Source organism: Trachurus trachurus (genome assembly GCF_905171665.1).
Source record: "Trachurus trachurus genome assembly, chromosome: 6".
Taxonomy (NCBI): Eukaryota; Metazoa; Chordata; class Actinopteri; order Carangiformes; family Carangidae; genus Trachurus; species Trachurus trachurus.
In genome coordinates, this window is record NC_139897.1 from 19,450,865 (window position 1) to 19,475,411 (window position 24,547).

General features: G+C 41.1%; 1 protein-coding gene across 1 annotated transcript in view; it reads right to left on the reverse strand.

Moving 5' to 3' along the window:
- b4galnt4a (beta-1,4-N-acetyl-galactosaminyl transferase 4a) overlaps positions 1-24,547 on the reverse strand; it is a gene marked incomplete at both ends in the record, with an annotated part of 123,560 nt that overhangs the window by 30,645 nt on the left and 68,368 nt on the right. The window contains 5 exons of the mRNA XM_083973157.1: positions 3,086-3,153; positions 13,323-13,423; positions 14,555-14,645; positions 15,939-16,034; positions 24,179-24,277. Coding sequence (XP_083829283.1) covers positions 3,086-3,153; positions 13,323-13,423; positions 14,555-14,645; positions 15,939-16,034; positions 24,179-24,277 — 455 coding nt within the window. The remainder of the gene's footprint in view (positions 1-3,085; positions 3,154-13,322; positions 13,424-14,554; positions 14,646-15,938; positions 16,035-24,178; positions 24,278-24,547) is intronic.

Genomic DNA, 24,547 nt, shown 5'->3' on the forward strand with positions numbered 1-24,547 from the left:
TCTAATGACTGATTATTATTACCGTACACACGCTCTGATGCAATTTCTCTTTTTAGAAAATAATGACATAATGTCCTGTTCCACACTGCTAATTTCCTCATTTCAATTCTATCCCATCTAATTTGAGGAATACCATTTCATGAATGCACGACGATTAATCCTGCTGCACACATAATTTGCCACGCTCAAGAGCACATCAGCTCGTCTATAAACAGGTCGAGGGTGATGGTGTGTGAGGGATCCGTGTCCCTCAGTACGGCAAGAGGGAATACATGGAGAATGACGAATAAACTGCTTACGCTTTGAGATGTTTCAATGAAGTCATTAGATGCAGGGAAGAATTTCAAATGGCCTGTCGTTTAAACACATGCACAGTAATTCACAGAGGCATGCATTTCCTCAAGTATGTTATATATATGTCTTTTGCACGCCCACACACAGAAAGCATCAAACCCGATTTTGCCTAATTATCTTAAGCTTGACTTTCATGCAGTCTTTGTATAGCTACACATTTCCCCTGAAGCATGTGAAAATGTGTAGCTATACAATAAACACAGATCTGACTTCAGTCATTAGCCCTATCCAGCCCTGAAACCATAACAATTTTCCAAACCGTTTCATCTCTGATGCACCATATTTCACAACCTGACAGCGGCATCATAAATAACTTCACACATCAACATTACTAAGATGTCAACCATGGATTTTAGTGTTAAAATTTAGTGTAGGTGATTTTGATGTTGTAATAGATCCCATACAGTCAAGACACCACCTGCTCTAAACCAGACCATCCAGCAGTTTCTATTGAAACCCAAAAGACATAAACACACAGCCATCCTCCCCAGAAGACACAGTAACAGGTCACAACACAAGCAGTGTCACAATGAAAGTTCCCCACTGCACAACCTTTTTAATGTTCCTGCCATATTCTGCCTCCACGCTCGGCTACTCTGTTGTTGTCTTGTTATTGCAGGAGATCGCAGGACGCTTGTCAGACAGGAAGAGAAAATAAGAGACTTTCCTTCCCTCTTTTTCTTCTTCTTTTTCTACTTCAGCTTTTGTCATCTCTCTGTGCTCCCTTGTTGTCTGGTGCGCCTGCTGTGCTTACCAGGCCCGGTTAATCCCACGCACAGACAAACAGAAACACTCGCCAACAGGTCCTGGCCTGGGTTCAGTCATTAATGAATTTTCATTCATTACATAACGCATGTGCGTGTGTCTATGTGTAGCAAAAGAAGGCAGAATGTGCGACTGATGCATGGTTTTAAATGAGCATTGAAGATTTTCTTGTGGTTTTATGTTTCTTGATAATCCTTCTCTGAATGACACATGATGAAACATTAACATTAATGATGAGACACAGTGAGACCTTTGAGTGACACAGTGAGCCAGACTGAATTAACAAAAGCGTCACATTAACACTGCAGACAAGACAAAGGGGGTATGGCACACCTCCACATTTAACTGTCATAGCTTGGACTCGATGTTAGTCACTGTATTGACACAGCATATCCATGATGGATTGTTTACCAACAGGCATCATTTGGATCTTCATATTTTTAGTTTGATAGTTTCACAATATCATTTTTGTTTTAATAGTCAGCAGTTGTTAAATCTCCATAAGGAACATGTTCTGATGTTAGGCCTTAATGCCTCAGTTGTTATTTTTATTTTGATGGGACCGTGGGGCATACATTTTCATCTCTATTCCGTTTATTTTATTTTAGTGGAAAACGCCAACACAGCTTGTGGGGAGAAAATAAATATATAAAAAATGATCACACATTAGACAAATGGCCAGTGGGATGTGAGGGATCAGGGCCTCTGATCTGTGTCTAAGTCTGTGTGCTGTATTTCAATAAAACAGACTAAAACTAATATAAACTAGGGTTTCAGAAATGATGCTTAAACTACTCTAATATTTCAAAAATTCTCTCACCCAAGTTTCCCCCTGCACTCACTGTCACCAAACAGAGAGATCCTTTTACGCACCTGCTGTCACCACAGCGCCAAAGCTCATCAGTGTTTCTATTATGCATGTGTACTGAGCAATAGTGTTACACTGAGCAATATCAATTATCAACATTAAGCATAACTGCATCATGCTGATAGGAACAAATTATGTTACTGTTATACAAATCTTTGTTTTCTAACATAATCATCCAAAAAATTAAATGTTTTTTGACTCATGTTTAAACATATACATCGATTATATTTGAATATTTGTTAATAAAAGATCATTTCCTCCCCTAGAAAGTTGCTTAGGCCCATTAGGAAACTATGATTAAAATGTTCCATGTTGAAACTGAAACTGTTTTCAGTAGAAATCCTTTTAAACTAAGAAAACATTTTTTTTCTTTTTCGTCGTTGTGTGTTTTTCATCCAGCTTGTGCCATTCAAAAGTACTGAAATACTTGGAACCTTCACCACTGACACCACTGGCTGTGTGTGTGTGAATAATTTAAGGCAGCACTCTGCAGCGTGTGTTGCATCCAATCAGGCAAATGTGGGAGCCCAAAGGAATAGGAGCACCGTACTTAGGATCTCTTCTCTCGCTGCATAATCGTATCAACTCTACAATGACTTTGGAAGTAAACTGGCTGCAGATCAGTGCTCAAATTAAAAGGTGCTCTTATTCCAGCAGCTCCCGGCGATTTTGGAGGAGAGATCTGAGAGGACTGGACAGGTTAATACAGTCTCATCTTACATTCAGAGGGAGAGTGAGGATGAGACCAGTCTTTTCTTAATTCATCCATACGTGAAAGTACCCAGAAGATACACCCAGAAGACACCTAGCTCCTATTGTCCTGTGAACACCAGTGAGCCACCAACTCACTTCTGCATATGAGCGGTGAAAACCTTTTGAAGTAGCAGAGTTATGTCTCTGGCTACTGAACAGGTCAAGATACACTTCACTGGTTGCAGCCACAGGACCAGAGACCACGGGAGGTGCTCCAGTTGAGGTGGGCATTTGTCAAGCTTTCTGTTAGAAGTTAGCAGGGCTTTGTTTTTTGGCTCAGAGCGGGGTTGAGAGCCAAGTAACTGTGCTGTTAAGAAAATGTGCGTGGTTGTCACAGGTACTTACTGCACAGGCTTGGAGGACTGGGACCTGAACTTGCTGAACTCGCCCGGAGCGGTCCACTCTGTACCCAGCTGCAACACACAAGGCAGGAGACACAGATCAGAGAGAGAGTGTGTTAGAAAGAGAAGGAGAGAGAGATGGAGCAGGGAGAGAAAGTGTGAGAGCAGAGCGTAAGAAATGTTGAGACATACCGAAAAGTATTCATCTGAAACATCTTATTTAGAAATCAACTTTGCGAGCCAGAAACAGCAGCGCTATGATTTTTAGTCTGTTTGAGGAGGAGTGCTCAGCTCATCAGCTGATTTCTAATCCAGAAAACAGATTGGTCACGGCAAGATCCTGATCACATCCCTGGTTATGATAGTGTGGGAAATGAAGAGTAATTGGGAAAACTAGATCACATTCCCCAACGCAACAGTTGGGAGTCAATCAGCAGGGTTGTTCTCACAGGCAAAGAGAGCGAACAGACGACAGCTAATGGCTATAAACAGACACAAAATGAGAATGAGCCGTTCGCTGCCAAAACTGTCTCTAAGAAGCCGGCTCATCGGAAACCCTGGGGCTCCCGTTTCAGCCCCGCGGTCGAATCAGTGCCCACTCATTTCCTCAGCAAGCCAACGCGACTAATTAGGGCCCCCCCTGCTGCTGCTGATCCATAATGAAAGAATAAGGCTAAGATCACAGTGGGCATGGCCTTTAATTGTTTGTGCTGGCCACACGTCCGGATTTGAAACTGGTCAGCAAACATTGTGGTGTGTGGTGCCGACAGATCACAAGAGTCTTTCAGCTTGTAAATAGCCCCTGATCCTCACTCTGGGTACCATGATGCTCACACACACAGTAACACATACCTACAACATAATGACATGTACACGTAAGAAACGCCAATTACACAACGGCACCTCTGAGTGTGTTCTCTGGCATTTAAAGAGAGCCACTATGTGGGTAAAAAAAAAAAAAAAAACAACTCAAAAACATGGAGTAATGTCTGTCCAAAAACCAAACAGGCCCCTGGCAGTGCTGAGGCCTCTGAGAGTCTCTGTGAAGCAGTTGGCTGGAGAGGAGGAAGACACAATGTGTGCTACTGTGCCTTCTCTCTCTGAAGCCCACAGCATGCTGCTGCTGCTGTAGCACATTTCCACACCAACAGTCTCCTCATACATTCCTCCTCCAGCATAAAAGAAGAATAAAGGTAGGAGTTAAATGAAAAAAGATACAGTAAAGCTCACTCAGCTACCACAGTTTAATGTAGAGTTTACACTCAGGATGAGATCTTTTATTTCAGACCATTTATGTAAATGTGACTTCAATAACCAACATAATATCTAATTTGGCAAACGTGTGTGTGAGTGGAGAGCAGGTTCAGGCATGCTGATATGATCTTGTGTGGGCAGTTAAACTTTAACATTTTCATTGTAGTTTATTTTAAGGTACACTAAAAAGACATAACAACCTATAGCTTGAATTGAATTTAACACAAATAAGTAGCCTATGTAAAGATTTGTAATAGGACGCAATAAGCTGTAGTTTGTATCACTAACAAGAAATAAAATGTTGCACTAAGACATAACTAGCTGTACTTTATATCACATGAGACAAAACTACAAATATGCTCTTTATTAGACAGTAAAAAATACAACTGGAAACAAAGGACATACCATTATATTGTAATTAGAAACTGCATGTAATTAAGTAATAAATCAGTGTGGCCTTTTATGTCTATTTAGTGCCTAATTTGACAAAAAAAAACAACCCACTATGGCTTGTTTCGTTTTAATTGTCTACAGTAAAATTAAGTCAGACAGTTTTTAACTAGCAGTGATGGTTGTTAAATTTTTTTACAGTGAATGGTCCATGAACAACAGTGTACATAAGACAGACCTTCTGACATTAGACTGTGATAAAAGAGTATTTCATGGTTTCAGCGTTTTACTGTTTGACATGCGATTTTGGTGTGTTGTGCTAGTAGAAGCTAATGTAGCCGCTGGCTGAGATGAGGGGAGATGAGCCACAGAGGGCTTCATGCAACTTTTACCTCATGTTTAACAGTACCCCCTAGACCCATAAACAGACATTCAAGTGTAGTTTGGCAATCAACATCTGTCCATAATGAGACTCAAAGGCTCCACATTTGCTGTCTGCAATTGTCCAACACATCTTTGCTTTGCTTTGCTTTATTCACATGTACTATGTGTAACACAAGAAAGTAATTTGAGACACAACGGCACAAATTTTGCTATTTTTTATTTTATTAGGAAATTTACCAGTTTGGAATGATACGTTGAAGATACTGTACAGTATATGCTGTTTTCTTTGGTAGTTGCTGTTATAAGGGGGGTAAGGCCTTTAACTCATTTAACCTCTAGGGTGCTTTAAAGCAGAAGTAAGCGATCCGGTGGTTTTGGCTAACTTCTTGTCAGCCGATGGAGTTAGCAGTCCCCGCCCTCGTCCCTACGTCACCACATCCACGCGCATCCCTTGGCTGCACACACAGAGAGGACCGCCCCTTTATGCCGTTCTCTCTCCTCATTGGATAAAGGTTGTAGGATACAAGGAAAGTTTTCTCCTCGGCTTACAGCAGAGCAGAGTGACTGACAGACCCGTGTTTCAGACCAAACACTCTATATAAGTGATTTCTGTCGGAAGATACAACTATTTAAGACTTATATTAGCACAAATATTCCGCTTACTTCTGCTTTAAATTTTCATTGTGTTTTCTTTAGCCCATCCAGTCTTGTGACAGGAAGTCTGCAGAAAGTCGTAGAGCAGAATCATTTTCCAGCTCGCTTTAATTGACAGGACAGTTGGAGAGAGACAGGAAATGGGGAGAAAGAGAAACGGGGAATGACATGCGGCAAAGGGCTGCCGGATGGACTCGTACCGGGGCCGCTGCAGTGAGGACTATAGCCTCTGTATATGGGGCGCCTGCTCAACACAACACCTCTACAGGAATCATTATTAAAATAAAATCTGCAAATCCACTGCAAATTGCTGTTGGTTTCTTGAGAAAGGCGGCCAGCTTGAGTCACACTCAGACAAACAGCTGAATAGAGTACGCACCTCATAAGAACATAAAATCTCTCACAGCAGAGAGAGAGAGAAGACAGAAAAGCTGCAACTTAAAACTTTGCAGCGAATATTAATGGGAAACTTGAAAATGTCTCAAGCTGCTGTACGCACATGTTTATATTTTCCCTGTGAATGAATTGCTTTCTTGTGAAAGAGCTGTTGTTCACCGGATGAAAAAAGAGGGTGATCACACAGCAACGTCAGCACAGCAACAAAATATTCATCTTTTATCTATCACTGACTCTAAACACAGCAAATCTTTTTTCAAGTAAGTAAAACAAAAGTACACAGGCACAGGCATAAAACATGATAATGTATTTGTTCCCACGGTAGATATGAAACCATTTGGCACAATCTGTGCAGATTGTTGTGATTTATATGATGGATTACACAAGCACAATGTATGCAGATGATGTATCATACAATTTTGAATTCATACTTTATGAATATTTCTCCCACATCTGTCGGATTCTTTTACATGAATGTGTCAGTAATTAAAGCACACTCTGATCTCGATTTTTCTGAAAAAAAAAGAAAAGTAAATTGAAGGTTTATAAAATGTGTAGCTTTGAACAAAGGGGGAAAACATTAGTGTCAAGGAGCAAATCTCCTTCCAAAATGAAAGGTTGGTATTTTCTCTTCTTCCTTGTCAGATGGTTAATCAGCTGTTCGTGAACAAAGGCGGTGATCAAAGACATTGTTACAAGGACAACGCGCACAGTGCCTTTAGCTCTGCAATGAAAGTGGCAGATGTTCTCCAAGGTACATTTACACATGCAGCACATGAGAAACGTGCAGACACATTTACACTCACACACATACACAAGTGTGAACGGACATGATTTCCCGCTGAGCAATGAGTCACTGCTTATTGAGAGCAGCATCTCCTCACCACAGTAGGCAGGAGGCAAACCAGGAGGCAAGCAGCCAACACACACACACACACACACACACACACACATCACATTTGAAAACAAACCCCATCTCTGACTCTGTCATATTTTCCCTCTACTTCAGATATCTCCTGTATAAGGCAGAGGGAACTTGGGGACTCAATTTCTTCAACTCCGAGCAGACATACACCAACCTTGCTCTAATGTAACCCCTCTCTCTTCTTTCTCTTTTTGCTATTGCACAGACATCAACAAACACTCCTACTGAGTCTGAGTGTGAATCTCACCCACACACGAGGGTACTTCGATAAAACTAATTTTCGGATGGCCAGTGGCCCTGTATCACTGAGAAGTGGAACACGAAACAGGGTCAAGCAAAAGAAGAAATGTGACTGTGCAGTAGAAATATGGAGGCATTACTCCTGTAACTCCCTTATTCTTCTATTATTTTTCTAAGTAATAGAGAAAGAGGTGACCTCTGATATAACCCCTGCATGCTGTTTTCTCCTTATTTTATTCCCTCACTGTCAGCGTGTTTTTTCATTTTAAGTTGAGCTGTTGAAGAAAATATTGTGCACGCTTTGCTCACATGTCTATTCGTATGTTTTTCTAGCACGTGCAGGAGATTATGCAGACATTCAGGCATGCCATGTGAAAAGAAGTATGACATTCATGCTACTCAATAAGCGTGTTGGTAGAAAACAGAAGAGCAGGCAAAAGGACACTGGAAAAAAAAATCTTTTTACTGAAATAATGGCTACATTCCACTTGAATGAGTCAGTGCCATGAACCCCGACATTGTACACTGTGGCTCACTGATACAACTGAATGGAACAGAGCTGTTATTAATGCTATAGGTTTTTTCTTGGTATATCAAGTGAATATTTCCTCAGTGAGAAACATACTGTATATTGTCACCTGTAAAGCTGGTGAACAATTGAGAAACCAAAGGTGAAATCCAGCAGCAGCTCCACATTTCAGCTTTAGAATCTGAAAGACTTCATTGTAAACATTCGTTTACAGTAATAATAATGTAATAATATACATAATATATTTCAAATATTCTCAAAAATCCAAGGTAATTGGCCATTTTATATACTGGAAGTTAATGAGATAAAACATGTAAGATATAATGCTTCCTAACTTTTTTATGACAAGAAACATACTTAGATAATATTAACTTTTAGGCACTGAGACCATTTATTTAATTATATCACTATCACTAATGTCTGCGACTTATTACTTAGAGGATTCAAACATCCACTCTGCACTGCACTCATAACTGCGCCAACAAGATTAGTGAGGAGACAAGTAAGAAAACCAAATTATTAGAATGATGAATGTTGCATAAGGAGTAAAACAGTACAACTCAAAAGAGCTATATCATCATAGCCCTTTTAATTTCTTTGAAAAAACTGTTTTTGTAGGCCTGGCAAAAAATACAGTAATAAGTACTGGTATATCAAAATAAAGGTTATTCATTATGTAACTCAGGGTCTCATACTGGAAAAATAAAAAGTGATGCAGGTGCAGTCAGAGTTGCAGCCAACAAAACTGTGTTTCGATTGTGACCTGTGGGTTCACTTGTTCCATTAAGCAGCAATAATTGGTTCCTATAAGTGGGTTTGTATTCACAGAGCCCTTTTGAATCAATTGAAGGTTTTTGAATAGTGAATTTCCCTCATCTTCAAATTGGTCACAAAGATTCACTTTTGTCTGAAACAAACAAACCAAGAAAAAAACAACAACAACCTGCAGATACAACAAACTGGCTTGAGTCTGATAATCCATCACAATTATTCTTGTGTCTGTTTTTATTGTTGTCAAAGCTGCACTATCAATGGGTGGTTATACAGCTGTTAGCGGTAGTAGTTTGCATCAAACGTTCTGAGCAGGCTAATGTAACTGCAGCAAGGATGAAAGCAGACAAAGGCATGCTGCTCTCTGTGATGGATTGCCTGTCCCAAGCAGGTTTAAATTTTTAATCTTGGGGTATCCATTTTCTTTTCATTGTTTTCTTTTTTATTATTTTGTGCTATTTATCATTTCTGGACAGATGCTGCAACCTCAACTCTATCTGGCAATAAAGTGTTTGAAAAACACCAGAATAGTTTTTTGTTGTTGGTTTTATTGTTTTGACAGGAGAGATTTTGATGGGTCAAAGCAGAGGCGGAATTAGCATTAAGGATAGCCACTAGTGAATTTTCCATTTTCTAGTGCTTTCGGTATGTACTGTATAGTAAAAGTTATTATATCCTATGTAGTGGGCTCATAGTATCCACAATGCATCAGGGAAGGTGATGTGCAACCAGTGGTCACTAAACAAACATCATAAACCAACATGCATTGCAGCAAGATTCACTACATTGTGTCTCAGTATTGTTTTTTTTTTCTTTTTTTCTTCTTTTTATTTTATCAATGAACTCATTATAATGAGCAGGGAGTAGTGAATAAGTGAATGATTTCAGCATGCGCAACACCAGCTCCTGAAACTGAAGCAAGTAAATGGAATACATTTGCTTCTCTGTCATGTTAAAATGTCTCCTATGACAAAGGTTGTATAGAAAACTGACCTTTTCAACACTGTGGAACAACACTCTCCAGTTGTGAAATAGTGCCTGTTACTGTCACGGTGACAAAGTCTCGTCTGTCTGAGAATGAGCAGCTACTGTTGGTCTGGCGCCTCATATTGATTACATCCAGTTTCCAGCGCACCTCCCTTCGAGTCAGCTTTTATGAAGTTAGTATCACAGCACTCACGACACACACCAGTGCCCACGTGTGTCAGAGACATGTGCGTTACATAGTTGCATGAACACACACACACACACACACACACACACACACACACACACACACACACACACACACACACACACACACTACTCATAAGGCTGTCTCAATATCAGACGAGCTCTGGTCTGGGTCTGTGGGAAGCTCGGCGGGAGCTGTCTGGACATTCTGATTGAAGGAAAATCTCATTACAGATTAGCTGTGGGCAAAAAATATGATTAATACCGAAGAGGGACAATGGATGATCCTCACTCACATTAGGTACGTCCGTATGCGCTCAGATAATGACCCAGCAGGACCGAGGAGAGTGTTCTTATTGGAGTGACCCCCCCTCCTCTCCAACAGTGACCAGCTGGTACACATAAGGGATTGAACAGAGGAACTAACGGTGATTCAAGGTTGAATTTGTCTTTCTATGAGAACCAGTATGAAGGTACCTTCTTTATCTAGTATATTTGTGTGTGATTTTGGGTGTATACACGTGAGAAAGTCTGATGTCATCACTTCAGGAAGGTGTGCTGCGAGAAATTAGGAAATATCTAACTGTAACATTTTGTGTATCACTCAAAAGCTATAGTCACAAAGTGCTGATGTGGGGGTGGGGGTCTCCACAGAAACACCACAGCTCCCTGCTTCTTATCCTGTTGCAGCTAAATGTCTCATGGCAGCACATTCCACATTTAGCCAGTTCATTATCAAGGCTGACACTGTTGTGGCCATGGACACCAAGAGGCAATCCTTTACAATGCTATGAGTATTTTTAGAGCTGTGAGCCAGATCACAAAAAGAGGAATTACAGCCGAGTCAATATTAGGGAGAAAGATAAGAAAATCCGACTCTCACAATGAGAATACACTCTAACAATTTCAAAGTTTTATTCAAGTCATCACTTTTTCAAGTCGTCTAATTTTCTGCAAGCTAGGTTTTGACAGAGATATCGTTCTGGGTCAAATTTCACTTAGAAAAAAAATCTTATCCGTAACTTCTTATAATAACTCCAGTACCTGCTAGAGCACATCACAGAAAACTGATATGGATACTACATAATACTTTAGCCATCATTTCAGTTGTTTAAGCCTCTTTTTATTTAAAATTTCAAATAAAATTGTTGAATTGATTTGTGCTCACTTATCATGCTACATTTACTTCTATCGCTATTTAGTTTGATTTATTGTTTTAAAACAATAAATAAAGTAATCTTAATTACCAGCAATGTCTTATATTAGAAGAACTTAAACGGCATAAAATTGAGGATCAAAGTATAAAGTAGTAGCACTTCTAAGGTCTTAAAAATCGACTTAGCAAGACAGTGATTTAAATCTTTGGGGCATGAAGTTGGTGATAAGCAAGGACGTCAGTAGCATGGGACACTAATTTATAAAGATTGTGAAAATTGTTAAAACATTTCAGCTCCTCTATCAATAAAATTGTTACTTGCCATGAGTGAAAACTTTTTTTTTTTTCCCCTGAACTGATTGAGACAGATGGATGACATAATGAGGAACGGAGTCTAGTGTTAGATTTTTATCTGTGAAGCCCACAATGTGTCTCTAAAGACAGTGAAGGCAGTGAGGCAGTCCGTCTGCCAGTGGCAGAATGAATGATCCCCGGCCATAGCACTGCTCCCCTGCCATTACCTAGATGATATTTCGCCTTCGCTAAATGTCACATCAATATTCGCTACTGGCTAATTAATCTCAGCTCCCATGGAACCTGGTGACATCTTCACATCCTGTTGGAATGCAGATGGTTCCATAGACAGACCTTTTTGCTCTTAACACACATTTGCCCAGTGCACTCGCATGGTGCAGTTCAAATACTGTGCAACCTCATGCATCCTGTCCTTCTTGCATTTTTCAGAAGGATTCACTAAGAAAACTTTATTAGTGGCTGTAATACAACACAGATTGACTTTTATTCTATTGCGGGCAGAGGGTCCTTCAAGGATAGATGGGAAAGGGGGGACATTTTTCACAGGATGTTCTACAGGAGGATTTAAGTCTCCTGTATCCTGAGCTGCGTGTTGGAGCTGAGCGATAGCCTGAGCATTAGGATGGTGACATGAGGTGAGCGGGTGATTACTAAAGACGAACAAGGTCAAATCGCTCAGGGTCCCCCCTGCTGGATTGAGCTATGGGAGAGTTAAGGCTTATGTCATTGACCGATCGGGAAACTGTGTTCCTCCTAACAGCAGCTTTTTCAGCATGGATGCCAGATCATAGGGATATTAATAAAAACATTTAAAGATTAATACTTTGTGTAATAAGTGTCATAGAGAGGTTGGAACATACTACCATTATTTCTGGCAATGTAAATTGATAAAAAGATTTTGGGGTACAATCTCGCAGGAACTGAGTGGTATTTTTCAAGTAAAGATGAGGAAGGACCCTGGCCTTTTCATCCTCGGCCTTCCATCAAGGGAGGTGACTTTAACCCATTTGAAGTTCAAATTAATGCGACAAATTATTATTATTGGCCAGAAAATGCATTTTAATTAACTGGATCACTGATAAACCACCTACTGTTATCCTATGGTATAGGGAAATATTCCGGGTCCTCCCCCATGAAAGACTTAGTGCAGTTGTGAAGGGTAATGAAAGGTCATTTAATGAAATGTGGGCTCCTCTGCTTAACTACCTACCTGACGAATTGACTCAGCTAGTGAAGAGGGGCCAGTCTTCCTTACAATGGTCACGCCCACCTGAGATGAATCCTTAAGTGTCCTTGTTTGCAGTGTGGCATTTACACACTACCATATTGTTTTGTTTTTAATCTGTTTGATTTATCACTGCTTACTGCGTAGGATACTGATATGACTGTGACTACATTAATGGGTGAAATGTGTGTACACGGAGCAACATGGGGAGGGGCACCTATATGTGCTGTGAGGGTGTATGGGGCGGTTGGCTGGAAGAATTGATGGATGGCAATACTGTATTTTATTTTATTTTATCTATTTCTGTAACTGACATGATGGCAAATTGTATGTTCTGTGTCTTTGTTGAAAAACAATAAAAAATTTGTTCAAAAAAAAAAAAAAAAAAAAAAAAGATTAATACTTAATACTTCAGAAATTAATATCTGATCCGTCATCGTGGGCACGACTGTTTGAGAGAGAAATCCATCAGATGTCATTTAGAGCTATTTAGAGCTCACCCTCCCTGTGTGGTCTAATGATAATGTTTTGGCTCCGCTGCACATGTGAAAGTGTTTTTACAGGGCTTTATGATTATACATAATTATATTGTAATGTAGGAGTTTGAAACTATTTATGGCCCCAGGTGATTCAATTTCTTCCTGCAGTCAAAGGTTGTTGCTAAGCAATATTATTTAAAAGCAGGGATAGTAATCATAGTCTCGGAAATGTGTACTTAGTGAACTTGCTGAGAATCACAAAGCATAAAAAATGCTAGGACCCTGTTGATTTTCAGTTGAGTGGCTCCCTCTGATTCAGATCTTATACAAGAGTGCAGCACAGTGCTTACCTGTCCTACATAGACCAGCAGTCTGGTGTTGAGAGGGCTTTCATCAGGACTCAGCCACAGCTCAGAGTTATCATCAGACGATACCGAGAACTGGAAATCACCTAGAGGGGAAAAACATGATCAAAGTATGTGTTAGTGGAAGTAGAAATACTATATACGATCGCAGATAAGCATTATCAGATAGCGTATGAACTCATGAAATAAATTCTCAAGTGTAAAAAGTGCACCTAAAATTTGATACCCAGACCACCTCCGGCTGTGGTCAGTAATGACACATTTGGCTACACAGTGATATCAAAAGGGTTACAGTGACTGAATTTCCAATGCACGTGAATGCAAATCAATATTTTTTGCAGAAATCTAAAGCAGAAGCAGCACGGAAAGCACATGTGCAGCCAATTAATTAAAGCTTTCCACTTTTAGAAGGAGATTGGAATACTTGAGGATTGTAAACAAGTTGTCAATTTTGTCTAACAACTAACTATTAATAGAAGGAGCTGAATGAAGTGTTTCTCCCCTAAGCGGCTGCTGCCTGAGACGTCTCCTTTTTATACTGAAACTTGACATCCTTCTGAAGACTGGGGTGAGGAAATCAGAATTGCTACGGCAAACACCAATTCATATTGTAGATATACATTATACTTTGTGAAGGAACTGTGTAAGAATGCTCCAAGTAGATACTTTAAAATGTAAAATCTTTATATTACCAGGTTAAATCTTGGCATAATTAACATATGTAATATACTTGGAACTGACAAAATCCAAACAATAAAGGAGCAGCTAAACTGTCATGGATAGATTAATTGTATACATCTCCAAACATTTTACTCTCTATAAGGTCTCTGGCACAGTGAAGGGCAAACACTGAGTGCCTGTGAATCCTGAATATAATCTGACCTTTGAGCCATTAGATGCAGAGAGCTAAGCTGCGAAGGCTACATAAGAGAGTGAAATGAACGGTATCTAATTAATAACTTCATATTGGATGTTAAGGCTTTTTCAGTTCCCATAGCAACTGGGCTCAAGGGTAAGCCTATGAGGGTGCTGCAATGAGATTTAGCTGTGAGATCGCTGGCATTCAGCCCTAATAAAAATGTGAATATCCACTATATTAGTGGCTCTGAAGCATTTAGATTAAGAGGGCTGTGGAAATTGTCTACTCTTATAAAGGACACATGCTCCGAGGCTCTCAGCCCCAGAGGAGGGCCTCACTAATATGATGAGCTAGTTACCGTCTCGGTAAGGGTGAAGGAAGCCAAATATTCTCAGGCCATAGTTCTTCCACTTTGGAGCCACTGCCAGCTTCTTGATCGTGGTTCTGGTCTACAGTAAGAAACAAACACAAATTATGAAAAACATCAGTTTCTGCATGACATATTAACTAATTAGCATTGCTAAACCCTTCCCCTAAACAGCCACTGTCTAATCATAGCTTTGTGTGAAAACTCACCAACCAAAAGTGTAGCCTAGGTAATGTTAGCTTGTCCATATGCTAGCAGGCATAAACAGCTACTGTTTATTTCCCCACTGTGTGGAAGCTGGACCTGGATGTTACTGTGTCAGTATGTTACCTAGATTTAGCTCTCTGTCTCTTTTTTCCCCTTTAGACTGAAACTCCTAAGTGCTTTTCAATATTCAAACACATAATAGAATAAAATAAAAAGTAATAAGAAAAAAGTACAAACAAAAAATATGCACATTTCTCAGCGTGTGACTGTACTCATGTTCCCCCATCAACCATAGACAATTATGTACATACTATATAGAGAATAGGGATGAGATACATGACTATCAGTTGCCTTGACAATCATCTCTACATGTATTTCTCCCAGATATGGAGCCCATATATTCCTGAATACATTGAGATTATTAATAACTCCGTGGATAAGCTGCTCACAGGAAGCCAGGCGAGTCTCTCCATTCATTAAAACTGACACGCTCTTTTGACTTCCAATGCCTTAACACTACTCTGCCTCTTGTTATCAGGGCTAGCTTTACCCAAGAACACACCTGCGAGGGCAGATTAACTTCTGTTGGCTAAACACCAGATATGCATAACGATGGATTCGCAATCTGGTTCCAGTATGTTAATAACACAATTAAAAAAATGATATTCAGCATTGCATATTTGTATAGCATGTGAGAGAAATGTACCCTTAATTGCATCTTCTACAACTATCATCTTTCCTGACTTCTTAATGAAATTTGTTCTTCCCATTTTTAAGAGAAACAATACACAATAAAAACAATGATAAAACACTACACAAAAGTATATAAGATACGCTGTCAAATAGAAAACATATTTCAATGTCTTCTTTCTGCTATAGCCTCAGTCTTTTACCATTCTTCAGTGTTTAATCAGCTTGAAACATTAACAAAGGAAGCCAAAGATGACATGTTCAACAAGCTCACAGAGCTTTGCTTAATCAGCTGGCAAATGACAAGTGTTAGTGTAAACTAAAAATACTGTTTGTGCTTTATAAGAGTGAACAGGTGTAATAACAATAACTACAAGGGAGGAGGACATTTTCTTTCAAACAGTTTGATGTAGCAATAGCATCATTTAACTCATTTAACCCATAGACAGAGTGTCACTCAGGCTCCTGTGATACTTACATGAGGGTAGAGAGGAAAGTGCAGGTTCTTCCTGAGCTGGGCTATGGAGGAGCCGCACCAGTCCTCAAACACATGCAGGTTGGCCTGGCCCTTATACTGCCAACACACAAGCACACACACGGTGAGGAATAAGGTTGGTGCACACAGTAACAACAGCATCACATTTGCTATTAAATAGGCAGGCTACGCTTCAGTACCGCAGTGAGATTTCCATTTGCGCTGGTTTCAGTCGATATACTTCTGTAGTGGAATGCATGCAATTTCTGATGTCTCTCTACTACGTAAGCAGAAATGAATTCTTGCCGAAACATGTGACTGCAGTGGGGAGTTTCAAATGTTCCCACTCTCCTGGAGAAAGAGAATTTGTCGTGAGTAGTGAAAGGGGACGAGAGGGGGGGGATTAACTGAGCATGTCTGGGGTAGTTTGTCTGAGCTCATCCCCTACCACCGTCTGACATTTTGTCTGATTTGCACCGGGAAATCACAGGACACAGCAAAGACAGATGGTGAAACCAGTCAGCCTTGGAATATGGTTTCCTTACACACACATGGGTCTGCTCATACATATGAAAAGATGGCTCACTGATGACTTATGTACTATCAGTGTTTTGGGTTACATGCAGCGGAAAAAATAAAAACCCTGGCAGCGACAAACTGTCCACATTCAAATGTTCAGGAAGTGAGACAGACTCAAGCGGGGTTGGTGTGATTTCCTCAACGCGTTGCCGATAGCACAAGGCTTTCACCGTTGCACCTCATTCACACAGTTCTGCACGAGAGCGAACAGTAGAAAGCCAGAGATGCGACTAGAAGCGCCGGCACGTGGTTGCACATTTTCATGCATTGCACAGTGCAGCTTAGCGTCAGTTCACGCCTGTGGACGTTGTCATAGTGTGACCTGCCAGCTCTAACTCTTCATACCGGAAGATCAAGCAACTATTACAGATACACTTTCACATACTGTACAGACACACACGCACATAGGCCATCCTTTAATGTGTGACAGGAGTCCCAGCAGGCTGCCACTGTAATGCTGCCACAGATATTTAGAACATCACACAGAAGTTGAGCAGAAAGCCGGCTCTCTCCAAATGACTATGTGAAACGGCACATTGAGGATCAAAGCTAAAGCTGGCTTTGCTACTTCGGCCCTAATGTCATTCGATGGAGGTGGTCTTTGTGTGTGTCGAGTAGCTGCTAGTTTTATAGTTAGCTGTCCAATCAATCAATAGCGAAATTGAGAGTGATCTCACGACCAAAACAAACAAAACACACGCACAAACACACACACACACAGAAGCACAAATCCTGTTGTCCTTTCATCAGTGGGATTAGAGAGGTGAGGAAGGAAAACCTTTCAGAGTAAAAGCCTCCCTGCGTCCAACTCTGCCACCGTGTCTGCATTTAAAGGAGAAAGATGTTGAAGGAGGGTGTGATGCTCCTTCAGTTTCTAACAGATGGCCTGACCCAAAGTGGTCCTTTCCACTTCTCTCCTGGCTCTGTACGGTCAACTAAGCGCCCTGCGAGCTGACAGCAGCACACCAATTACAGCTCATGCATTAACCATGAGGTATTTTTGTTGTGCAAACAGTCCAAAACAGTGCGACTGTGGATTTTACTTTTTAGCTTTTAAGGTGCCGGTATTTGATTTTCCCCTCTTGTGGCACGACTAATGCAAATGGAAAAAAACAGAAAGGGAGAGAGTCGGGCATACAGAATCAAATCAACAAGTCAGAAGGATGAATGAGAATGTGTGATGTTTAAAAAGGGAGTGGCAGAGAGATTGGGTGGGTGGGGTGGTAGTAGGCATAGCAAGTTTGGAGAGATTTAGCAGACAGCACTAGTCCCTGTGTAAATATGCCTTACGTAAAGCTTTTAATAGATTTCCCGTGAGTTTTTAAAAGCAAACCTTTTTTTGGCCTGGCCCCCTCCTCACCCTGCCTCTTGTCAAATAGTTATAAGCGGGCAGCTTTCTCTAATTATTCATAAACGCACACACATATCCTTGCGTAGCCCTGCAGAGGCCACAGGCTGTAAAGGCAGCTTTGGGGGACACTTCGGCGTAATTGGCTCTATTTTGTGGATGACAGCAAACGCAAGAGGTCTGTCTGTGCTCTGGCCTTCACGGGGTGTAGGGCAAGAATGGGACAAGAAGGAAGTTATGTTTTTCTTCACCTGCTCTAACTCAAACTCAGCCTCTATTATCCATGTGCTTCCTAGACTCTGTTAATCTACTTCGGTCCTGCTCCTGTTCTGTCATTTGGCTTTTTCCCTCTGAGTTCTGCTTCCGTCTCCCCTCTGTCAAAGAATCTGGTCCTGCCATCATCTGTATCGTCTCTTCCCTCTGACCTTTCCCGGTCTGCCTCTCCATCCCACCATCTCAACCCGTGTGCTGCCAAATGCTGTTGATTTCTCGAAACTCTGTCTTCGGTTTCCCCAAGCTCAGCTGATGCGTGTCACTTCTCCACGCTGCCTCTATCTCATTTTCATCTCCCTCTTGAGTCCTTGTTTTTGGGATAAAGAGACACTCACATCAACAGTTTGGTGATTTGCATTCTCGTGTCTGTGTGACATGTAGGGATGTGGTTGTGTATCTGTCTCAGAGCTTGTCAGCTCACATTTACTTCAGTAGTTGGCTAAAAACAAGCCGAACGACTGACGCTTCCTTTGTTACTTTTTTTGTTTGTTTGTCTTTTGCTTTTGTTCATCCAAAACCGAGGGGCAGCCCTCTGTGCCTTCCTGCTAATCCACACAGAAAGAACAGATAGGTTAAGAAAGAACTGTTTCCACTATGTGCACCCATTGTAAAAAAAAAAAAAAAACATTCCCCACCAGTAACCAGGGGCTGCAGGCACCGCTGCATTAGGAAATCAAACCAGCCATGTCTGTCAATCACAGTTACTCTGTCTGTTCCTATGGTATCTTTGATCAGAGGTAACTTGTTCCACTTAGTACAGGTGTAGGTAGGCAGCAGTGAAAAACACAAAGTGGCTACCTGTCAGGCTAATTACAGGGCCCTCTAGGCAAAGACAGAGAGCAGAACTAACACTGGCTCTGCTCTTCCACTGCTGAACAACAGCAGCATGCAGAGGTATGCACATTTTGTGATACCTGATAGCCAATATATTCCAAGATTGTTTCAGATGACTGATACAAACAGCTCTGTTTTTCATTTTAGTGAGACACAGCTATGTGTATTTTTTACTGTAATGATGCTTTTGCTGATGGGGATATTTAAACAGGCTGCTTTTTCTCTATTGCTTGCAGGAGTCGGCTGTTACTTGTCAAGAAGAGGAACAGGATGCAGTTACAGATGATATGAATGATGTAGAGAATGTGTAAATTAAATTATATTTGGCTTTTTTTCTTTGTCTTTGTTTTTTTTCTACCGTGGGTGCACCCATACATTGTTCTTAGAGTGTGAAACACAAGTTTTTGTTAAAAACAGGGGCTTATGATATTCTAGAAATACAAAAACAGTTGGATGTTTATTTTTACACATTAAAGTAAAAGTCTGGCGTGTAAAAAAAATAGGGAGGGAGAGGAAGAGAAGGAAGGAAAGCAATGCCATTTGTCAAAAACGAACAAGAATGCCACTGAATAGAGAAAAGAAATACAGGATACAGGAAATGAAAGGCACACAAAGAGGAGCTGAGCCACAGAAGCACTGATTGATGAAGATGTTCAGAATAACAGAGTGTAGCGTATATACAGCTCAGCCTAAGAGGCCGCTCTTCACAAGCACACTGCCACTGTCTGGCCTATCTCCCTCAGACCACACATTTCCTCCACATACCCACACTCCTGTGAGCTTGTCTTAGCGTATCTCCGTCTCCAGCGCTCTCCAATATCTCCACTCTCTCACCCATCTGGTTGCACTATCAAGCGGCAAACAAATCAGACTCTCTCTCTCTCTCTCTCTCCTCTGGGAGGCTGTCTCCCTTTTTCTTGAAATCTGGTGCAGCCTTCTGCGTTCCTGCTGGCAGCAAGGCATTGACAAATGGCCGCTCTGCGCACCCACTGACGAGCAATCGCACCAACTGACACTGTAAATCCCCCTTGGATAAGAAAAGTGAGACATGATGTTCCTGGCTGAGGAACACTGGGGCATATACAATAGGGCCCCCAGGGCATATAGAAAAAGATGCATTTAAAGCTCTGTGTTGATACTTCATGACGCTGTACTGTGGTTTTAATGAGCTGATATGTTGAACTATTTGTATTGAATGAATGATCAAATGATAATGTTTCGTGTGAGTTATTCCCTCTGTGGCTGCGAAAGGAATGTTATTGCTCTATCACGTATACTAGTACTACCATGTTATGAAATATGTCCGATATCTCGTAACGGGCATGAAGATACTTCCTTTCTGCCTATCTCATCTGTCTCTGCCCATTAGTAATTTAGGAAAGAAATGAAAGTGGGATAAGTAGGTAGATACAGTGAAGGAAAATGGGGCGGATTCAAAGATAGAGAGGTTTAAAAGAAGAGATTATATGGTGAGAGTTAATGAGAACTCATTTCACATGGAGCAGAGCAGCAAAAAACGGAAGACAAGGTTCATATGATCTAGATTCCAACCTCATCAACTACTGTAATGAGGGTTTGTATAATCTACCATCTGTCCTACAATTACATGTCTTCTGTCATGCCAGGGATATAACATGTGGGGGGATGGATACGGCTGCGGAGGATACGTGAAACGTGAGGCGGAGCATGAAGGATGAGCAGATTTTATTTTCTTTTTCTTTTTTAATCTCCTACCACAAGCTGTCGATCACTCACCCAACTGTAATGAGTGGCCCCCTGAGAGAATTTCTACCTCCTTTCTGTATATTTGCCGAGCGTTTTTGATAGACAGATAGAGGAAAGACAGACAGACAGACAGAGGGAACAGCGAGGGGGGAAAAATATCATCCTCACCCATGTCAAGTCACTCTCACATGTGATACTGTGTGGTGACAGAAGGGTGGGAGACAGGAGAAAGAGAGAGATCCAAGTCCTCCTCCAGTCTTGTCACTGCATGATTTTGTGCAAGGAACCAGCACTGATGACTGCTCCCACCTGAATCATGTGTCTGTACCAGGCCACAACATCTTCCTCACACTCTTACTTGAGTGGTTAATAATAGGCTGTCCAAAGCTGCTCTACCAAAAGCACCACATACATACTTCATCTCAACATCTGCAGCTTTGTCTTTACAAGACAAAGAGGACCAGACATCTGAGTCACTCAGCCAACCAGCAGACCTACTTGATTTAACAGCTACTGAATAACTTATTAACATCGTTTCACATTTAGAACATATCTGGGATGATTCATGTTAAATCTGGGCTCACAGTGGGTTTAATGAGGAAAAGTAACATGTAAAGAAATCACGAAAGCCCCACTAATATCAAAGTCTACAATGATTTAAGTATCACTAATCCCTCTTACCATCATTTTTCTTTCTGCTCCTGATGAAATTAAAGTGTTCATTATGCTAAAATTCTCTATGGATCTAGTATGTCGGCTTTGCTGGAAATGACTGTTTATCCCTTCATGCCTGGCTACTGTTTGACTCTTCAAAAAATAAAGAATAAAAAAGTGGGCCAGCTCTGTCTCCCTCTGACTTCTATCCCATGTCAATGTCCTTGACCTGCCGAGTACTGTATGTCCACTCCACAGCCACATGTCTGCACTAATCCACAGCCACCTCTGGATGAGCTCACCAGCCAGGGATGCTCATTAAGTCGCTAGTATTGGCTGAAAACAACCTGCTTGCACCAATGCAGGTCTGAATCACAGCACTTTATTAAAAATATATTACGTTTCCTCTCTCCTGTTTCTGTCCCTATATCTTCCATGCATTAGAGGAAATAATCATTTTTCTTGTGCTTTGTTCGTGCCGCTCGTATGAATGCTTCTGGATGCCCCTGTGACCTCTGTCAGTGGTGTGACAGCTGGCATATGGCACCACTCTACCTCCACCAGCTTCAGCCGACGCCTCTGACAGTGCAAGCCCAGTGGCCCCTCAGACCTCTGCCATCTTGGCTGTGCACCAGGAAAACAAGTTAGTGCTGGTAATTAGGACGCGTAGCCGGTGAGGAAAAGGAGAAGAGCTGCTGCACTCTGTGGTTTTCTGACAGACTTGGCTCAGGCTGACATCAGACGAGGACATGTTCTCAAGGATGCAAGTTTGTACATACAGTATGTGTGGAAAATTTGATGGAATTATGTTGGATTTGCAGAATATTGGGAGAAACTAAATGACGTGTTGCTTTATGGGTAGGCTGGAAACGAGTCAAAGCAATGGCATTTTGAGTTCTACGAGTGAGCTTTGATGCTAGTCACTCACGCCTAATGCAAAATGTAATCTGCTCTGGATGTTGCAAAATTTATTTCCCTTTTGAGGCTGTTTTGCCTTTTCCGATCCAAACCATAAATAAGAAATTATGGTTGGTCAATGAAATCATGTAAAAAGTCTTTGAGTGCAAAGGCGTCCTGTGGTTTTACAGTGTTCACATACAAAAATGATTAAAAAAAAGGCAAGTAAAAACACAACAGGATGTTCATAATGAAGTGTCTCCCTGTGATCAAGCCATGAAATCCATTTACATTTGTGCAATTAGTCCACATGGTTCAGATTCAGATAGCCGGTTTGGCTGCCAGCCTAGCTTGGCTGTATCATATCAATGTGACTTCTCATTTTCTAAGTAGCACCATTTTAAATTATGCCAAAAGCATCGTTCGCATTTAGATTCAGGCCGCTCAAATATTCAGGCAACAGATGTTTGTGGGGCATATTACATTAAAAACAGATACCATCCACATGTGACAACTCTCAAAGCCAAACTGACAAGCCAGTAGTTTGATCATTGTCATTGCTTATTACAACAGAAACAAAGTTATAAAACTGAAAGACGTGGGTTTATGAATGTGTTTTAGCATTGTATGACATCTTGGATGATGTGGGGTTTGATTTATTGTGCAGCAGAAGGAAGGCACACAGACAAAGGCGGGCGAACTTAAGACTACCTCACCCGGGAGAGCATGCCGAAATAAAACAACAGCCGCTGTCGCATTATCAGGCCCGTACTGTGATGCTGCCTCGTGTAGAAGATTACATGCATAATGCTTTGCAGGAGCAGCCTGAAAGCTAAATACAAGGCAGTAAATGATAGAGAATCCTCTAGGAAAAAGTAACAGTATCTGCAGTCCAGCTGATCGACCTGAGAATAACTTTTACAACTGTTACTTCCTATTATCTTCCTCGTGCTGTGTGTGAACTAACTGTTAAGATTCTTTATAGTTTGCCTGGAACTACACACTGTGGTGCTCAGCAGAGATAGTTAAACTTCACCCCGAGGTAGCGACTAATAAGTCACATTTTGCGAATTTGGCTTGCAGACACACACACTCACACACACACACACACACACACACACACACACACACACACACACACACACACACACACACACACACACACACACACACACACACACACACACACACACACACACACACACACACACACACACACACACACACACACACACACACACACACACACACACACACACACACACACACACACACACACACACACACACACAATCCTTTAATTAAACTCTGCTGAGCAGGTAACAAATCTAGAGGCTCTTCCCTTATCACAACTCCGTGACATAATTGCCTTGTCCGCAGCTCCTTTTGTTACAGTGGTTGTGTAAACTACTACACCAGTAAGTGAGCTGAAAAATTAGCATGAATCACATCAACTTGTAATCTAGTCCTAGGTGCCTTTAAATACAACATGCCAATAGCTTCAGAAGAAATATTACCATCCTCTCGTCATCACCATTAGGTACAATTTGTTCCTCTGATAATAGGTCTGTTTGACCTTGTCATCTGCTCTTAGAACGGATGCCTGAAAGAAAATGGGCCTCAGACATTGCTTTCCTATTCAAACGATGTTTAAGTGCTCTCAGACTTTCTGGATGCTCAAAGCAAACACTTACTTACCAAACCAGAGATGAACAGCCATTAATAAAAACATTTTCACAAAGGTTAATCACTGAAAACTGGATGTGGTCGTGATCATGGTTTAGCTGATGAGTCATACAAAAAGCAAAGCAACTGAGGGACCTCAGCTTTATAATACTAATCACTCTGAGAGGTGTAAGAAAGAGGTTAAAAGGAAGATCGCTGAGGTTTAAGAGGAAGCCTGAGCAAGTGGAAAGACAATTATTTGAATTACCTCTGGTTTCCATGGAATTTTCTTGTGTCGCTGGCTGAGGAACTTCCGGATGTGGGTATTGTCTCTGCCATCGGCCCCTCCTGTGATTGGCTCATCATCCTTAAAAAGAAAAACACACACACAAGGACACACTTATTCCTCTTTAATTACAGAGATGAAACACTGATAAAGGGAAAGACAAATGAATGGCAGTTTAAATCTCAATTTCTAAATTCACGCAGGAATGAATCCAAACATCCATCACTGACTCTTCTCCATCTGATGCATAACTGACACATAAGATAAAGTAGCATCATTAACTAAAACCACAGCTCTTTCTTATTCATCCAGGCATGAAGCGGGAAGTACTGTGCGTTACACACAGCTGAG